This window comes from Pleurodeles waltl, chromosome 7 (assembly GCF_031143425.1).
Source record: "Pleurodeles waltl isolate 20211129_DDA chromosome 7, aPleWal1.hap1.20221129, whole genome shotgun sequence".
Classification (NCBI taxonomy): domain Eukaryota; kingdom Metazoa; phylum Chordata; class Amphibia; order Caudata; family Salamandridae; genus Pleurodeles; species Pleurodeles waltl.
Window position 1 is genome coordinate 635,963,142 of NC_090446.1, and position 16,876 is coordinate 635,980,017.

A 16,876-nucleotide genomic window follows, 5' to 3' on the forward strand; every position below is an offset into this window, starting at 1 on the left:
GGCGAGCGCCCAAAACCTTAAATCATCAGGTCAGAAAACCACAACTGCTTGGGAACAAAACATGAGCAAAGTTTCTACATCATTACTACTACAAATTTAGGTTAAAGCCTTAAATGGAAAAAATTCAGACCTTTGTCGGCTATCATACCCATGCAGCCGGCTAGTCAGGGTAGGCATCCATTGCCACTTTAAACAGTAGGAAGTGGTTCTTACTATAGACAGCTCATCTTCATCGGCCTCAGAGGGAGGTGGCGACTCTGCCACCGCCGCGTAGGAGGCGGGGCTGAGCGGGGAGGTCGGCGGGGCAAGGAAGCCTCCGTCACATGTGGCGGCAAAGGCGGACAGGCCAAGATCGTCCTCTTGTATGTCGTCCAGCGTTTGGGTGAGGGCGGCCAGTAGTGCCTCATTTTCACTGTCTATGATCTGCAAGGACAAAAGAGAAAAACTATGAGAGTGGGTAGGGCAGCTTTGTGGTATGACATTTCGATTCGGTCATAAACCTAATTTCACATCAGTTTTTTTGGAACATAAATTAACATAAAAAGGGGGGACCCCAAAAATTAAGAGTGAAAGGGAGTGGCGACTTTCAGAATCCAGTGGAACCCTAGTAAGCACACAAATGTTCTTTATTTAAGAAGTATTCTCAAGCGTGTTGACCATCTTACAAAAAGCTGTATGCTGACTGGTATATTTATCAACATGTAAATAAAATGTTACAGCATATAAGCTTAAACTATATAAAAATATTAAATACAAAAGATACAAGTCCACCTCATCTGTACACACGCTCATACATCCAAAAACGAGTTCCTCTTTCTACTGGATTCTAAACAATTTATTGACGCATTTACTTATCCAGTGTTAGATCCACATATAGTAAACTCAAGCTGAAAAAACGTTGACATGCGTTTTTGTGACTTCACCTGTGATTCTGGAGCACCTTCTTTAAGACCGCACAGTGTTTTTAATCAATTCCTGGCCAATAGTCCAATCATTACTGATGACAATAAGATGACCAACGTTTATCTGCACATAGATTCCAATGTATATTATCCAGATAGGTGCCATCAACAGGCCCGCCCAAGGGAGCCCTCTGGCCCACTCAAGGCCCATCTAAAAATACAAGCGTGTCCATTTGTGTTATTTTTAATCTATCATGAGTGCCTGCAACCCGATCTTTCTGCCACACTCACATATCTAGCAGTGACTCGGAATACTATGAGTCTGTGTGAAAGGGCAGTCACAGTGGAAGTGCAGTTGGGTCTGTGTTCCAAAGGCCTATGCTCCAATGGGCTCCCTGAGATCTGGTAGGGAGGCACTGTGAGGAAAGAACACGCCACAACAGTGAAGAGCGGCTTCTGTGACCCTTGCATGTTACAGTCAGGGCTTTATCTGGTACGGGTCCTGACACTGTTCATTGTTGCTGGGTCTGAGCAATTTAGTTAGAAATGGGTCCCTACAGGGCTCTATATTCATGTCTTAAACTTAACAAGCAAAAACATTTTTTGCGGTATCTCTACAATGACTTCAAACACCTTTTCCATGTCAATGATGCGGTCCGCGCTTACATTTCACATTTTATTTCATCTTGCCTTGCTTATGCAGATTTGTTTTTTCCGAATGTTGTGTTTGGGTGGCACGTTTTAGTGAAACACGAGTCTTGTGTAGTGCATCCTGTGAAAAGAGTCACCTCTAGGTAGAAGGGTGAGATCAGTGTATGGCTCTTCATGAGGGTGCACAACTGAGAGGCCTGAAGTTGAGGCTAAAGGCAGTGCGAGTGTCTCACACTGCATCTCAGTAGGTCATAAAGGTGTTCCGATTTCATTAAATCATTAACATCTCTGCAGAGGGCTCAGAGCAATGGTCACATACGTTCCAATTATAATTGCCTTTTTATGTGAAAGTGGGTGAAAGGAGTATACACAAAAGTGAAATGCTGACAGCACCAAAGGAAAAGAAAATACTAGGTTTACAAGTGGGGAGAGAGAGCTTAGGAGAGGAAATGATGAATAGGAGGGTACCACAAACAATACATGCAAAAGGACACACTTAAAAGGCAAAGATGAAGAAGCAGATGTGTGAGATATTTTGATGGGCAATTTCAGAAAGATATGGGGAGATAAAAGTTACCAGAGTGAGTGATTACATGAGAATGTGGTATTGAGGGGAGAAAGGGAGTGACTGAGAAACTCCAATGCACCATGCTGTTAATTTCAAATAATTATTAGAGAGAAACACCAAGTACCTTATAAAATCTTATTTAAATCCAGCTGTATTTCAAGAAAAGTTACTGGCCCAGTATGCATTAAAATATACCATTCTCCGATTTCACCAAAATTCCTTCGGGGAAACCCATCTTCCTATAACTAAAAAACATTTTCTTTTGATCAATGTTACTTGCCCACACTTTAACAAAAAAAGCTTCAATAGAAAATCTATTTTCTAATGATTAATTCAAGTATTCCATCTATCACTTTTTTGTATACTTTATTATGTTGTTCTAAGTGGAATGAGTATGCCCAGATGTGAGTCTTGTGTACAGTGTCATTGGAACCAAGCTATATCCAGCTGATGAGCCCATAACAAGGAGCAAAACCAGCCTTTGGTGCCTTGTGTTCTGGTTCAGTGGGGACCTGACTTGGCAGTTCGGGCTGGACTGTCCCCACAGAAGCAGGGTCAGGAGTTATTTGCATAAAGCTGGGTCCAAACTGAGGCAGCATGGTGTGGAAAATAACATGGACCAGGATGCGTCCCAAAATAATTACTGTTGGCTAAGATTAATTCAAGCATTCCATCCATCAGACTATGGGGGTTATTCTAACTTTGGAGGAGTGTTAATCCGTCCCAAAAGTGACGGATATACCACCAGCCGTATTACGAGTTCCATAGGATATAATGGTCTCGTAATACGGCTGGTGGTAAATCCGTCACTTTTCCGTCACTTTTGGGACGGATTAACACCTCCTCCAAAGTTAGAATAACCCCCTATATGTCTTGTTTCTGTTAGGTGCAGTGTACACAGTTGGCCACCAGAGGTCAATGGTAACTCATAACACAGCACATGAGCAAGGTTAGCTTCAGGGAACATTCTACCTGCAGCGACAAAAGGAGTCCGATATCCAGTGACAAAGGTCAGCAGAAGAAAGCGCGGAAGCCTTCTGCACTGCAAGCTCTATTAATGGCGTAATCAGGAGTCACTCAGCCAGCATTGTACTGCACGAAGTGGCTATGAAAGTATAACTTGATTCTGGAAAGTTCTGCAGCAACTACCTTTTCTTTCAGTCTTTCATACGTATACTAAACACACATCCGTACCAGTATGTAAGCTTCGGAAGAAGGCATACGAAACTCGGAATGCTTTGACAGGTTTAAGGGGGAAGCACAATATAAACTTGGAGATGAACAATCTCTTCTTGACTGCAGAGCTAGGCCCTTCTTCATTGCTTTCCCAGTTACACTGATTGCAAAGTAGAGGCTCAGCGATCCTCTACCTGGGCACTTTGGCCTCTCTGTAGGCACCTGCTTACTCACAAAGGCTGCAGGTCCTCGGGGTAAAATCCCCGGGTCTGCATGCAAACTCTGCGGCTCCCATTCTACACCTTGAACTCTTCAATTTCAAATGAAAACTGAGTATCTGTTTGGAGGTTATAAAGTGGGGCTCTCTGGAGCTTTCAGATCTATGGCAGAGTACAGCATGCCCGACTTATGACTGAGTCTTACGCGGCCCATGTGGCCTCTCAATCTGTTACAAATGTTCCCCTTTACAGGCAATATACTTCTGATCTAAATAATCGAAAGCAAAGCACCACCATAATATGAAGGTAAGTCCAAGAAGCATCTACTCAAAAACCTGCTGCCGAGGGTAGAGAGAACATGGTTTGCCCTTTGCTGAATCTGGACAGACCTACACTCTGATATAAAGAAGGACAACTAGTGGTAGATCCACCATGGACAAGATGAAGAAATGTAAACTAGCATCCAGGATTTAGCCTTGTCTATCCCACTCCCCCATCCCCCCGACACTCACTTGCACCTTTATCCTCGGTCTTTGGTAACTGGTCTCCAGGGGTGTAGCTTGGTCGTTACTATTGGGGTGGGGGTCAGGTTTTCCAAGAACCATGCTGACACATCAGAGATGACAGGCAGAGAGTGTGTCTTTTAGTCTCTGGGTGTATGGAAAAAATCCCTGGTGAAATCCGAAAGACTCCTCACCACACCAGACTAAAAACACCTGTACCCAACTATTTACTTGCGAGTAGATTTATTGTGGGGGGGTGGGGGGTAGTAACAGCCCAAACACCCTCCTCCTGAAGCTACGCCCCTGCCGTCTCAGTTATAGGGCCAAGTCACAGTCTATAGGAGGTATGGGGGAAGCACAGCCTGCTGAAACTTACACAGGGCCAGTACCACAACACAATTTTCAACAATATGTCTTTCAAGCGTGTTTGTTTAAAGTGTGTGGTGGACCTGTCCCCAAATCCTGCGCTATGTGTGGAATAGAGAGGACAGTGGGTTGATAAAGGTGGCCAGTCACTGTCGTTCAACAACTAACAGCCAGTCTTGGTATCACGTTCGTCTGTTTATCATCTGATAAAAAGGTGCAAATTAAAAATGTGAGTTCAAACTAGCAAGGCTTCAAGGGGCTGACCCAAAATCGTATCTGTGCATTGTGTTGACATAAGCCCTAAAAGTCATCAAGCTGCCCCTAGCCAGACCTATTTAAAGAAAAAATATCAGAGGCCTCAAAAGGAAACAAATCCACATTTGAGCTCCTTTTTGTGTAACATGGACAGAAAGGACTGTGGAGAGACGTGTCTCCTGTGGATGGCGAAACTGGGAAGGGGCCTGTGAGCCCTGGGGTTAAATTCACCTGCTGCTCCGATCTAAACTATTCTGTAAGGCCCTGTGGACAGTACTAATAAGATAGGTCGATGGGCTAATATATCTATGATCCTCTCACAATTTATTGCAATTAAAGAAGAGGTCTCTGAGTGACCTGACCGCCCACTTTCACGAGTGAAAAGGCAATAAAATCTGTATTAAGAGTTGCACAGCTATAAACTGAACGCAACATTGTTGCACTTGAGATCACCCATACTGCCAATGTTGGGGGCCTTATTTCTTTGCCCTGTGTACTACATCGTTTCATCCGGGGCCTTGTTGTGTTTTTTTTTTTTTTTAGGTTGAGTCTAGGCAGTGCGCATGCGCTGCCTATCAACATGTTATAATCTATCTCTGTGGGCTGGCACCATGCCCATGTCACACCCGTCACTTTTATTTGTTCCTTGGGCTGCCTTTCAAAATTGCCTTGATTTCATAGGCAAATGCTTTACATTTGTCCTGCCTTGAGGCTGCTTTGTTACCGTCCTGGAGACTGACCCAGTTACATGGATTATTGCATGACTGGCAATATACCTTAGTGTGGTGCACTACTTTCTTTTCTTTTTTTTTCTTTTGCCTCTCTGCTTCGTACTCCATATCCGTATGTTGTTTTTTTCCTCTTCCTTGTTTTTGGGCATGTTGCTGTTTCTTTGTGGTGTCTGTACCTACTGGCTGCAAGCTGGAGGGGGATTCTTTTTTTATTTATTTGGAACTTTCATACATCGTAATCTCGATCAGAGGAGCACTTTACATGGGTACCCCTTACGTACAGGTTTAGCAGTTGAAAAATATACAAACTGGCATATTTTAAAACTGGAAAAAGGAAAAAAAAACACAGAAATCCTCAATACGGCTCTCCCAGCTCAGCGGGAGAGCCGATAGTACAATATTCACTGCACTCGGGAAACTTGCCCCATAATGCTTTGCAAGGCATTTCTTTACAAAACATTTTGCCTCATAACTCAGCTTGTGGTGGTCCTACGGCAATGGATCCACCACCAAACCAGTCAGCACAATGCTCTCTTTCTGTCTAGGTTGTCTCTGAGTGTCGCGCTAGTTTTGGGGGAACCACAAAATAGTAACCTCTCCCACCATTCAGCGTATTTTTAAACTCTCATGGCTGGAACTTTTGTTTTACGGTTGGGAGTAGTTTGTGTTTTTAAGGGCCTTGCATGTAATATCATTGCAGTAGGTCTGCTAGGTCTGAAAATGTGTAAGGCACTATGCTCCCTAGCAGCTAAATATAAGGTTTGACTGCATTACTTTCTGCATAGTTACATGAACATGTTTCTCACAAATGCTATTTTTATTGTGGTGCACTCTAGGACCTGTTTTGAGCACTGTGTGGTAGTCCTATGACAATGTGGCAACCGTTAAAATGTTCAGGACAACCCACACTTTCTGTCTAGGTCATCTCTGGGTTCCCATACTTGGTTGGAGGACCCCAAAACAACAACCCCTCCCACCATTCTGTGTCTTTTTAAGTTCTCTCATGGCTAGAACTTGTTTTAGAGCTGGGAGTGGTTTGTGTTTTAAGGGCCTTGGTTGTAATACTATCCTAGTAGGCATGAAAATGTGTAATGCACTATGCCCTCTAGGGCAGTGGTTCCCAACCTGTGATCTAGGGACCCCTGAGGGTTCGAAAAGCCTCCTCAGGGGGTCCGCAACTGCCCAGAAAGTTAAATATTAACATATTATCTCTCCAGCTTTCAGTATTGACTCCGTGGGGGGTCCCATATTCCAATAACGGTTCAGTGGGGATCCCCAGGATCCAGTAATGATCATGTGGGGGTCCACAGAAGTCAAAAGGTTGGGAACCACTGCTCTAGGGGCTAAATATGTGGTTACAATGCATTTCATTCTGCCATTCTGTTTTCATGTGGTTATGCTCTGAGGGGATCATTATATGGTTACATGACTATGTTTCTTCCAAATGCTAATTTTATTGAGGTGCCCTCTGGGGGCTGTTCTGAACATTTCAGTCAAGATACTACAATATTCACTGCACTTGGAAAATCACCTCATAATGCTTCGTGGGGCATACCTTTCACAACACATTTGTGCCCATAACTCACCATGTGGTAGTCCTAGGACAATAGGACCACCATCAAAACGGTCAGCACAAAGCACTTTCTGTCTAGGTCATCTCTGGGTCTCCCACACTAGGTTGGGGGGAGGGGGGGACTCCACAATAATAATGTAAATAAATAATGGCAATATTTTCATTTTTTGCTGCAGATAGAGGAAGAAGGTAAATGGAAGTGCTTTAATTGTATGAAGGGCCACTGGAATTATGTGGCAGAGAGGACTACATTATGCGGCAAGGTTGACCAATTTACGTGGCAAGAAAAGTCTGTTATGCATTTACAACGCCAATAGCTCTATCTCAAGCAAACGAGAGACCTATTGCATTGTAAATGCTTGTTTTCCTTGTGCCCTTTTGCCTGAAATTGGTGAACGAACTCTGTTTTTAGGCAGCATCTGAGGGAAGAGACCACAGGGTCGAAGGGTAGAATTTCTCACAGCTGCACTGGAGGGGCTGGGGTCTGCTGAACTCACACAGGGGCTGCGTCACAGGTGCCAATACCTTGAACAGATCAGACTCGTCGTTGTTGTACAGGCTGGACTTGGTGCCTGGCGGCGCGCTGCCCCATGGGAGCTCATCAAAGTAGCTGGATGAGTCAAAGTCGCCTGTGTCTAGCTGCAAGAGATCTATCTCGGAAAAATCCAACGAGAGGGCCTCTTCGTCTGGCACCTGATTCTGCAAGAGAGCAAATGGCACAGCATTATGAAGGGCAAAGAGGTAGGTTAAAAGAGCGCACACACAAAAGCATAAAGCCTAACAGTGCAATAACAGACCAAAACACATTTGAAGTGGGAAAACAATGTTACAGCTATGCATGCGATAAATAAGGTTCATGATCGAGCCGGAACACAACATTGGCCCGAGCAAAAAAATAAAAGTGGCTCCCATTAGCGAATCAGATAGCTAAAAAAAGTGGCCCACATTCTGCAAATTAGGGCAACTTTGAACTTCTAAGCACACATAGCAATGACATCTGGTGCAAAGAAGACCTCAATTCATGTTATTTTGTTGAACTTAAAATAGTGGTTCCCAACATTTTGACTTCTGTGGACCCCCATGTTATCATTACTGGAATCTGGGGACGCCCAATGAATCATTATTGGAATCCAGGGACCCCCAGTAAGTCATTACTGAAAGCTGGGGACCCAGGCCTTTACATTGTCGATGATTTGAGTCGCAAAACAATACACAAAAAAATACAGAAACAAGCATTCCATCAAACACATACACAAATGATAACAGTTTAATTTGCAATTAAATAAAAAAAAAAAATTTAAGGGTGAGGTTGGAGCTTTTGTACATTCAATTGAAGCCACACATTGTCCACAGTATATTTTGTTTGATGCACATACACTGCTCTCACAAATCAATTTGAGGATGCTAATATAATTTTTAGCCTTCAATTACAAATTCCTTGACATTTACAGTAGGTTTTAAAAAATTCAGTTTTACATTTAGCCACTTTGTTCATTTTCTAAGCAGTCATAGACCTCCTGATTAGGATTTGCAGACCCCCAGGGGTCCTCCGACCACAGGTCGGGAACCACTGCCTTGAAAGAAAAAGAGGGATATAGGTACAAACAGAGTTGACACAAACCAGAATGTGCAGTGAAGGAGAAGACCCTCTGTCCCTCACAGTGAGAGCATTGAGAGCTTCTACCAAGTCACCAGCAGCCTCCACTGTAGGTGAGAGAGGGGTCTAACAAGAGTCTTCCAGTCTGCATAAAATTAAAGTCCAGAGGTTGTTACATTCAGTTTCAGTTTTTCTTTAATCGTTCACCTATCTTTTTAGGGTATGTCCAAATGACCTATAATCAAAGGCATCACCGATCTCCAACCCTTGTGTGCCCCTGGAGAACACTAGCCTAAGGCTGAGGGTATATGGGAGGGGAGGGGAGGCAAAATGACCATCAATCTTTTTGTCTTGCAGGGGTACTGCTCCTCGACTTTATTATAGTGAGTGCACTGGCTGATGTGAAATGAAAGAGATATATAGATAAACCTGCCTAACTGCAGGTAAATTCCAGTTATGTGCTGTAACAGTGGCCCTTTCCCCCTCATCAGAATGTGAGGTAACAGCACAAATGTGGTTCAAGGGCACCCTATGCAAAATGTTTGTGCATGTGAAAAGATAGTGGATGCATACAACCAAAATGGTAGTTTCCCCACTCTGCTAGAGCTCTTTTTCCCTCTAGGTTTCTACTGAGGGCCATATTGCCATGAAGACAACCAACCTGAAGGAAAACCCTTTGTAAAAATCATATTCAAACTCACTTCGTGCTACCTAGTCTGAGGGTGAACACAAACACCTCCCCAAAATTAGCCTGGACAACGCGAATTAAACTACATACAAAGATGTGTCTTTCTCCTGTATGGCTTGGCAGTGGAATACACACTGGATCCAAACAGAAAAAAAACAAGAAAGGTAATAAGACTGCAAACATGCATTTAAACATTTACCGACTGGCACTAAAATCTTTAAATATCAAAAGCAACCTGATTTTCATGGGAATGCTCGTAAACTGCAACTAGCTAGTTCGCTGCCATTGCTTGACAGACGTCGTTCAGAAAGAACAACTCCAATCCATCCCAACGAGACTAAAGAGTCTGTAGAGAGTACGCCGGAGTTCTCTAGAGGCCATTCTTCAGACAGTGGTACCTGTAGCAACAATGTCCAGTGCAGATGAGCCGACTGCCAGAAATGGAAGCCCTGCCTCTCTTACTCGAGCTCGTAGCAACATTTTTATTAGTGTGGAAACCCTCCATCCAATACCCCTGCTTACACCTAGCTTCCATGAGGCATGATAGGTTAAAATTCCTCCAATCTTGAGAAAGAGCACTGGAAGAGTGTCTTCAGCCACTAAAGTCTCTCCAGCCAGCGCTAGGTTTCGTGATCCAGTCTGACAACTCAAACTGGGAGGTACATCATGTAAACACTTACCCATTCAGGCTAGGATTAGAACGTGGTCATTTTGGCTTGATCGAGACCAGACAACCAACATCTTCAAGAAGGACTTTCATTGACCCCTGACCCAGAGTGGTTTTATGTCCAGGAATAAAAATGTAGGATACTAAAACGACATGGTACAGTCCTCTGCTCCCTTCTAGACTACATCTCACCAAGACTGATAAAATAATCTAACAAAGGCACATTCCTTGACAACACTCCTAAACAAATCCATTCAAGCTCTGGTCTGCAAAGGAAACTATACAACCTGTTTGAAGGTCATAACTTGGACTACGAAGCACTGTGATGTCAAGGATTATGCACGTGTCAAATAACAATAACCATCTACAGTAAACGCGTCCACCTGAAGACCCCTCGTCTGGAGTATTTGGTGCATTTCTCAAGGCCATGTCAAGATACTGTATTGGATTTTTGAGGTTTCGAATTCAGACAGAGACGACCAAGTCAGCCTAGTGAACTGTTACTAACTTCATGCATAATTTAAACTGCATTGCTGAAAATCGAGGGAAAGGATGGGATACTAGTGGTGAATCAAATGCCTTAAAACAATTACCCTACCACAGAAGGTTGTGCTTATCATGTGTGAGTAGTGCTGCGCTTGTGGTCTGCATGTGCACTCCAAGACCCTTCCCAACCCACTCCTCTTTGCTCTCCATCTTTTACTAAATGTCAAGGACTTTGGCAGCTGTCTCAGAGATTAATCCATCCTTTAAGAGTGCAGTGGGATAATTGTGCTGAAATATTTAAACAGTGCTTCAGATCCCTGACACAGGTCACAAAGTGGCCCAATTTGTACCTGGTTCCTGGGCACGCTTTTAAAGAGCACTTTTGAACAGGTTGTTGTCTGTGGTTTACCCTTTATGCAGGGCCACTGGAATTATGTGGCAGGGGAGAGCCAAAGTAAGCGGTAGGGATGAGTAAATTATGCGGCAAGAAAAGACAAATTATGTGGCATGATGCAGCACATTTTTTGTTAGTATTTACTTCATTATTTCATCACTTTCAAAATTGCTAACATTGTCTGGGCATTATTGGACCTCATTAGTACCAGTTTGACACCCAAATATAGCAATTCAGCAACACAAAAATAACTTTGGAAAAGGCCTTCCACTGTGCAGAAACGCGTCTGTTACATTTTCGGTAACTTTTGAACTGTTTGAGCTAGAAACAAAATTGTTTTTTGTTAAAATCAGCAGATTATGCGCCGGATGATGAATTAAATGGAAAAGCAGCAAATCAGTAATTATGTGAAAATCGCTGCAGCCACACATTCACATAATTCCAGTGGCCCTGCCTATGCAGGACGTGTTAAATGAAGCCCCTGAGTTCTGGACACAGGCTATAAACATGCTGTGGTGGAAGTGCTTCAGAAAAATGCGAGACAGACTGCATGGTGACAATGCTTACCCTATACCATGTAAATTAAACTAGTTAATGTCTTATTCTGGGTATGCAGAACTCAGGTGTATGTATCCCTTACACAAACATCTACTGTCAGTTTTGGTTGATTATAACGTATCACAATGAGCCTCGTCTTCATGCATTGCTATCAATTATACTTTCAGTTCCGCCTATTTTTTAAACAGTTGATCCAGCTTCTCCTTTGTGTTACACAAACGTTTAAACGTGATTTCATTTCATAACCCAGACAGAGGAACAGACGACTGATCACTAAGTTCTGCAAAAATGCAAGTATCATTAAAAAAAAAGTTGCGACTTCAAAATCTGATTCCACCTCTTTCGAAATCCACCCCAGTTAACTTTGAGAGCCATTGGTAATCATTTGCTTCCGGCATTAATAACCTAAAAACAGGACATGCTGCACAAAGCGAAAACCCACCACGCCGCAGCCGACCAAAACCGGCTCCATGTTCCCTCGGTATAAAGTCAGACCTTAGCGTCCACGTGCAAGCCACCTGGCCCAGAAAGGCATCCGGCCCAGTCCGCCTTCTATAAGAAGGTTAAGCCGGGGTGCCCACCCACCAGCTGTTCAAAGGTCTTAAGAGATATCCACTCGGGGTGCCACGGCCAGGTCAACTCTGGATTATCCCGTCGCTGTCTGTAATTACAGTGAAACGGGAGGCTTTAAACACGCGTAAAGTACAGACAGACCTGCGTGACACTTTACAAATTGTCATACTGCTACAGCAAGGCCACGGTCAACATAAGCCACAGCAGCCACAAAAAATATAATTTGAAAAGTCTGGGACAAACCAAATAGGAGCAATGGTAAAGCTGTGGGCTAGTTAGCCCTGAGTCAACAGTGGCCAGGAAAGGACTGAACAGGCCTGGTGGTTCCAGGCTAGAAGGGCCCGGGGGTGCTATCTCACCAAGGAATCAATGGCAGTTGCCTCGCACGATGTGGAATGTGTTGTGCTGGTAGTATTGGGCCCCATGGCGGACAGAGAGTTGAACACGTCGGACATGGAGCCAGGGAAAACCGAGGCCCTCCATTTCAGAGATTCTGGCGGCTTCCGACACCAAAGCGGTCAAAAGGTCACTTTTTACACTCACTGTGGGACGAGTTTGTGCCACAAACCTTCTGCCGTGAGTGACGGCCTGGAGAGGCGCCCAAATTGCGCGCACCCTTCTTCATCCCGAGAGTGTAGCATGGCTGTACTATGACCCTCATTGATATGGCAAGGGAGCCATGGACCTTAATGAAACTAGGTGAATGGGACCGTACAGTAAAGGCTACCATAACTTGGGTGACATGCTCCCCGCCTCCATGCAACACTGGGCCCGGAGCCACTTCACCTTCTGCATCACTGATAGTAAAGTTCCTGGTTGTTCGGGCACACTAGCTCTGTCCCCGCCCCTCCCCATCCAGCCCACTTAAAACACCTGCAATATCTCCCCCACCCTCTAACTGCAGCATCGCAGGCCCCCCTGGCCGCCTCCTATCCTCCTTGCAGCTTCCCCCTCTCGCCTTTCAAGATCGATGGCTACCTCGTGCAGCATGAAGGCTCTGGGAACATTGCTAAAAATATCCCATCTAATTACAGCGAGCAGCTGCGGCCCTGCAGCGCACTCCGGATTTCCACAGCGCGCGCACCGGCGTCTTGCTGCACGCGAGGTGCCATCAAAACACCGCCTTTCCGGACCTGGACATCCCTGTTAGAAATCTTTACCATCAGATGCGTCAGTCCAACTGCCTCCGTGAAGCAACTAAGGTCGCACAGCATTGTCCACCGAAATCCCAACATAAGAAGACAGCCTTGCCCCACTCTCACTGCATGAGCTGCTTGGATCACTGCGAGTTCGAACGTCACAAGTCACTGACGGGTTCGCACTACCATGGGGCTGGTTTGCTTCCGTAAACAGAGTAATAGGTTGGGTTCTCTTAATACAGACACGCCGTTGATTAGGAGGACCAACTCGCCCCAGGCCATCAAACGCTGCTTCTTGTCCTTGAGTTGTGCATGTCAGACTAATGCATTCTGGACATTGTAGTCTGTGTGCGCTAACTGGGAACAAATTAGACCTGTTACTAATGATTGGTCGGTGTAACGTCCGGGAGCAAAAACACTGTCCGTGATGGCATGGGGTGCTGGTCACCCTACTAGTGATCAACTTGGTTATAATTACCATGTGTGAGCTCTCCAAGTGACGTTAAAAGGGCAGGATTCCTAGGAAAAAGCTGATCGCTTTGAGGTGCTACTACGGGGTATCGGCTGGAGCAAGGGAGAATGCAGCTTGAAAAAAAAAAACACACACATACAGTTTCAAATGGCTTTACTATGTACTCAGGCACCATGTGACAAGCAACGTTTAACATGAAATACTTAATTGGTGCTGTTGGAATAACCTCCAGCAAACAGCCAACCATTGAGTCCATAAGCGTTGCAAACACAGGAAGGCATTGAATTCACTGCAGCCTACAACCGAGTGCAATTTCCAGAAGTGGAGTGTGTTTTGTTGGGAGTCCCCCATTTTACTCATTAAAACATAAGGCTCAGCCCATTTAGAGCAGAAAACAAAAGACAATACGGAGTAGCGTAAACATAAAAAAAACAGTGGTGTGCATAGTGTTGTCTTGGTATATTTCGAGGCAAATGCAGGACAATGGGATTGCACTATAACTTTTTTTTTAGAGAGCCATTTATGTAGAATCGAGCTTTGGGTAGTCCATGCTTCGGAATCCATGTTTTTGCAAAATATATCGGATTGCATGTGGTTTCACAGGCTGCAGAACATAGTGCCTCGTGCAACAAATGACGTGGGATCTTCGGGTCATGTTCACTCCCAGTAGGAAGCAGTCCTTGCTGATTCTAGGGTCTATTTAATGAATCTAGGTGACTAAAGTAGCAGGGATATGTTTCTATTGGTACACCAATGCAGGACTGAAGCAGCAGCATCATATAATAAAGTGGATTATTGGTCGTCATAGATCAAAGATCCCTATACAACAAAGCCGGCCGTTTACTGCTCCTAAAGCTCATTCCAAGGCTGTGTGCAAACTTGCTGTGTTGTAATGCAACTCCCATAAAGCTAGTTTGCTTCTGTGTGGCTACATTGCAAGGGCAGATTCACCTTGCACTTCACTGCAGTGCTGACTCTGTGATGAAGTCTTCTGAGGTACATTCATGTGTGTAGACGTCATTGCCCAAAGGACTTGCTGTCATCCGCGTTTGTGCTGGAACCCCTCTCGTCCTCCAGCTGTGGAAGTACGGACTGCAGACTGTCCCAGCATTCTACAGTGCAGTGTTCGGTATGTGGCAGGCTTCAAGCTTCAAAAGACTTGGCAACTCAGCAAGGGGGGCAGCTGTGAAATGAAAACCCCAAACCTCCGATGTGTGACCCGATCATTAAAACACTGCAAGTATTCATATGGGGAGGAGGGAAGCCCTCTTCATTTCAAATATAGGCAGAGCTGGAGGTACGTCTGCAAAATGGAGAGATGCAGACCCTGCATGGAGACCCTACCTGGTTGGTGTAAGTGGCCCTGCATGAAGCCCTCAGTGGTGTACAGTGCATGCACAGGCCTACTACTGTTTGAAAGTGACAGCTCAAAGTGGAGGCCAAATTGGATGACAAAAATGTGGACACAGCTCAAGAATGAGACCATTTTTGAGACACCTGGGTAGGGACACTGGAAGTGCTCACCCAGTTTAGAAGGCTTCGATGGCAAGGTTTGAGGATGTATGGTCGAAGACAAGAGCACACGTGGAAAGAGCGGTGAGACTAAACAAATTGTGGAGCACTGTCCCTAACTTTACAGTTAATGTGGAAACCGTCTATATTTCTCACCCTTTGTAATAACAAAATCACAACAATCATATTTTTGCAGATGAACTCTATGAGTATTTTCCATGCTGAATGTATGTTTTGTGCGCTACCTTCATCATTTCACATTGAATGTGTGGACAGCAGTTTACCAGATGGCAGCAAAGGATCTGTAAGATCCAGTACTAGGTTTTACTCGTTAACACTCCACTGTTAGGAGTGGACTATAAGTGTGCACATCTTAGTTGTCACTTTTGTTTCCATAAGTTAATTTACAGACGAAAAATGCGTGAGATCCACCGATCTATGTGCTGCTAGACCCACAGTCTCTCTCGGTCGTGTGCCCACGGTTTCTTCCTGCCCTTGAAACCTTTAAGGATAGCAAGCGGTTATCGTTTGGGGAAGTGGGAGCTATGTAACTGCGTGCCCACACAAACCCAGTCTGCTCATGGCATTCAACTTCCACTGTGAACTGGGTGCTCGGCTAGAGTAGGTGCCACTCGCATACTCAACCCTCCCTATTCAGAGTCATGAGACCATTGAACTTTATCCCAGTTCCAACTGACCCACATTAAAGTACTGCTTTGGGCAGCTGGGGCAGTGCCATGAGACACCCTGTGAATGGAAAGTGAGCCAGGGACAACCACCGCTGCAGGCACCATTTCATCATAGATACAATTACAGCTACACGCAGCAGGTCGTGCCAAGGTCACCCAGTGAGGGGAAGACAGCAACTGCAAGCTACTCTTAAAAACATGCGGTATCCACAGGCACAGAGAGACAAGTATGTTGCTATAGATACAAGTGCACTATCACCGAACCATAATCTCACAAAGTACACAGGCCCACAGAACCAAAAATGTGTTATGTGGGCACCAATGCAGCAGCTCAGTGATTGAATCACAAGGCCATCAGAAATAGAGGCAGACAACACTACCATCGAGCCAGGAGGGAAAAAAACGCTACTTGGGCTCACAAAAACACGAAAGAGCCACAACGAACCCATCACTCTGGTTCAAAGAACTACATTTGAGCTATGTAGTCACCAAATGCCAAGACTTGCAGTACCTCCCTTAATCCACTGGAAAACAAGTCACCCAGAGCCCACATCCTGCCAAAAGGGAAAACAATGGCCTGGCCTGTGAATACCACCATCAAACAACAATGCATCTCAACCAACAGTACCATCAGAGACTGCTGGGTACACAAGCACCAAGGCCCACAGATTCGTCATAGAGCCAAGATTCCAATCAGACATACCAATAGCACAAACATCAAGCCATAGGCTGATCCCGCCCCGACTCACACTCAAACTATTGAGCCACACTAAGACAGAGATAGTCAGATACCCAGACTAACACCACCACCATCAAACTTTCTTGGCTCCTAAGCGCTGAAGCACATTCCTTGACCACCAAACAACTAAGCACAAAGTACAATCTTTAGGTACTGCACCAACAAGCACTAGGCCACAGAACCAACAGCCACCAAGAACTTTGAATTGAACGATATAAAGGTGTTGTCGGTTTAAGTGAGCAAAGATGCCGCAAGCTGTATGTTCCTCTCTTTTGCCACAGCCACAGTTACTCCATCAGAGTGCAATCTACTTGGTTACCGTCGTATCTATCACGTGCTGCTCGCTGCACCGAGAAGTGTTCTGACGAGATACCGGCTGCTGCCACATTAACAAGCTCAGTAGACGGAAGTGGAGTGAA

At 44.8% G+C, this 16,876-nt stretch overlaps 1 protein-coding gene across 2 annotated transcripts in view; it reads right to left on the minus strand.

Annotated features, from left to right (window-relative positions):
• PPARGC1B (PPARG coactivator 1 beta) overlaps positions 1-16,876 on the minus strand; it is a 140,937-nt gene that overhangs the window by 52,279 nt on the left and 71,782 nt on the right. For both annotated transcript variants that reach the window (XM_069244610.1, XM_069244609.1), the window contains exons 2-3: positions 7,469-7,642; positions 214-423 (exon numbers count right to left, since the gene is read on the minus strand). In XM_069244610.1, coding sequence (XP_069100711.1) covers positions 214-423; positions 7,469-7,642 — 384 coding nt within the window. The remainder of the gene's footprint in view (positions 1-213; positions 424-7,468; positions 7,643-16,876) is intronic.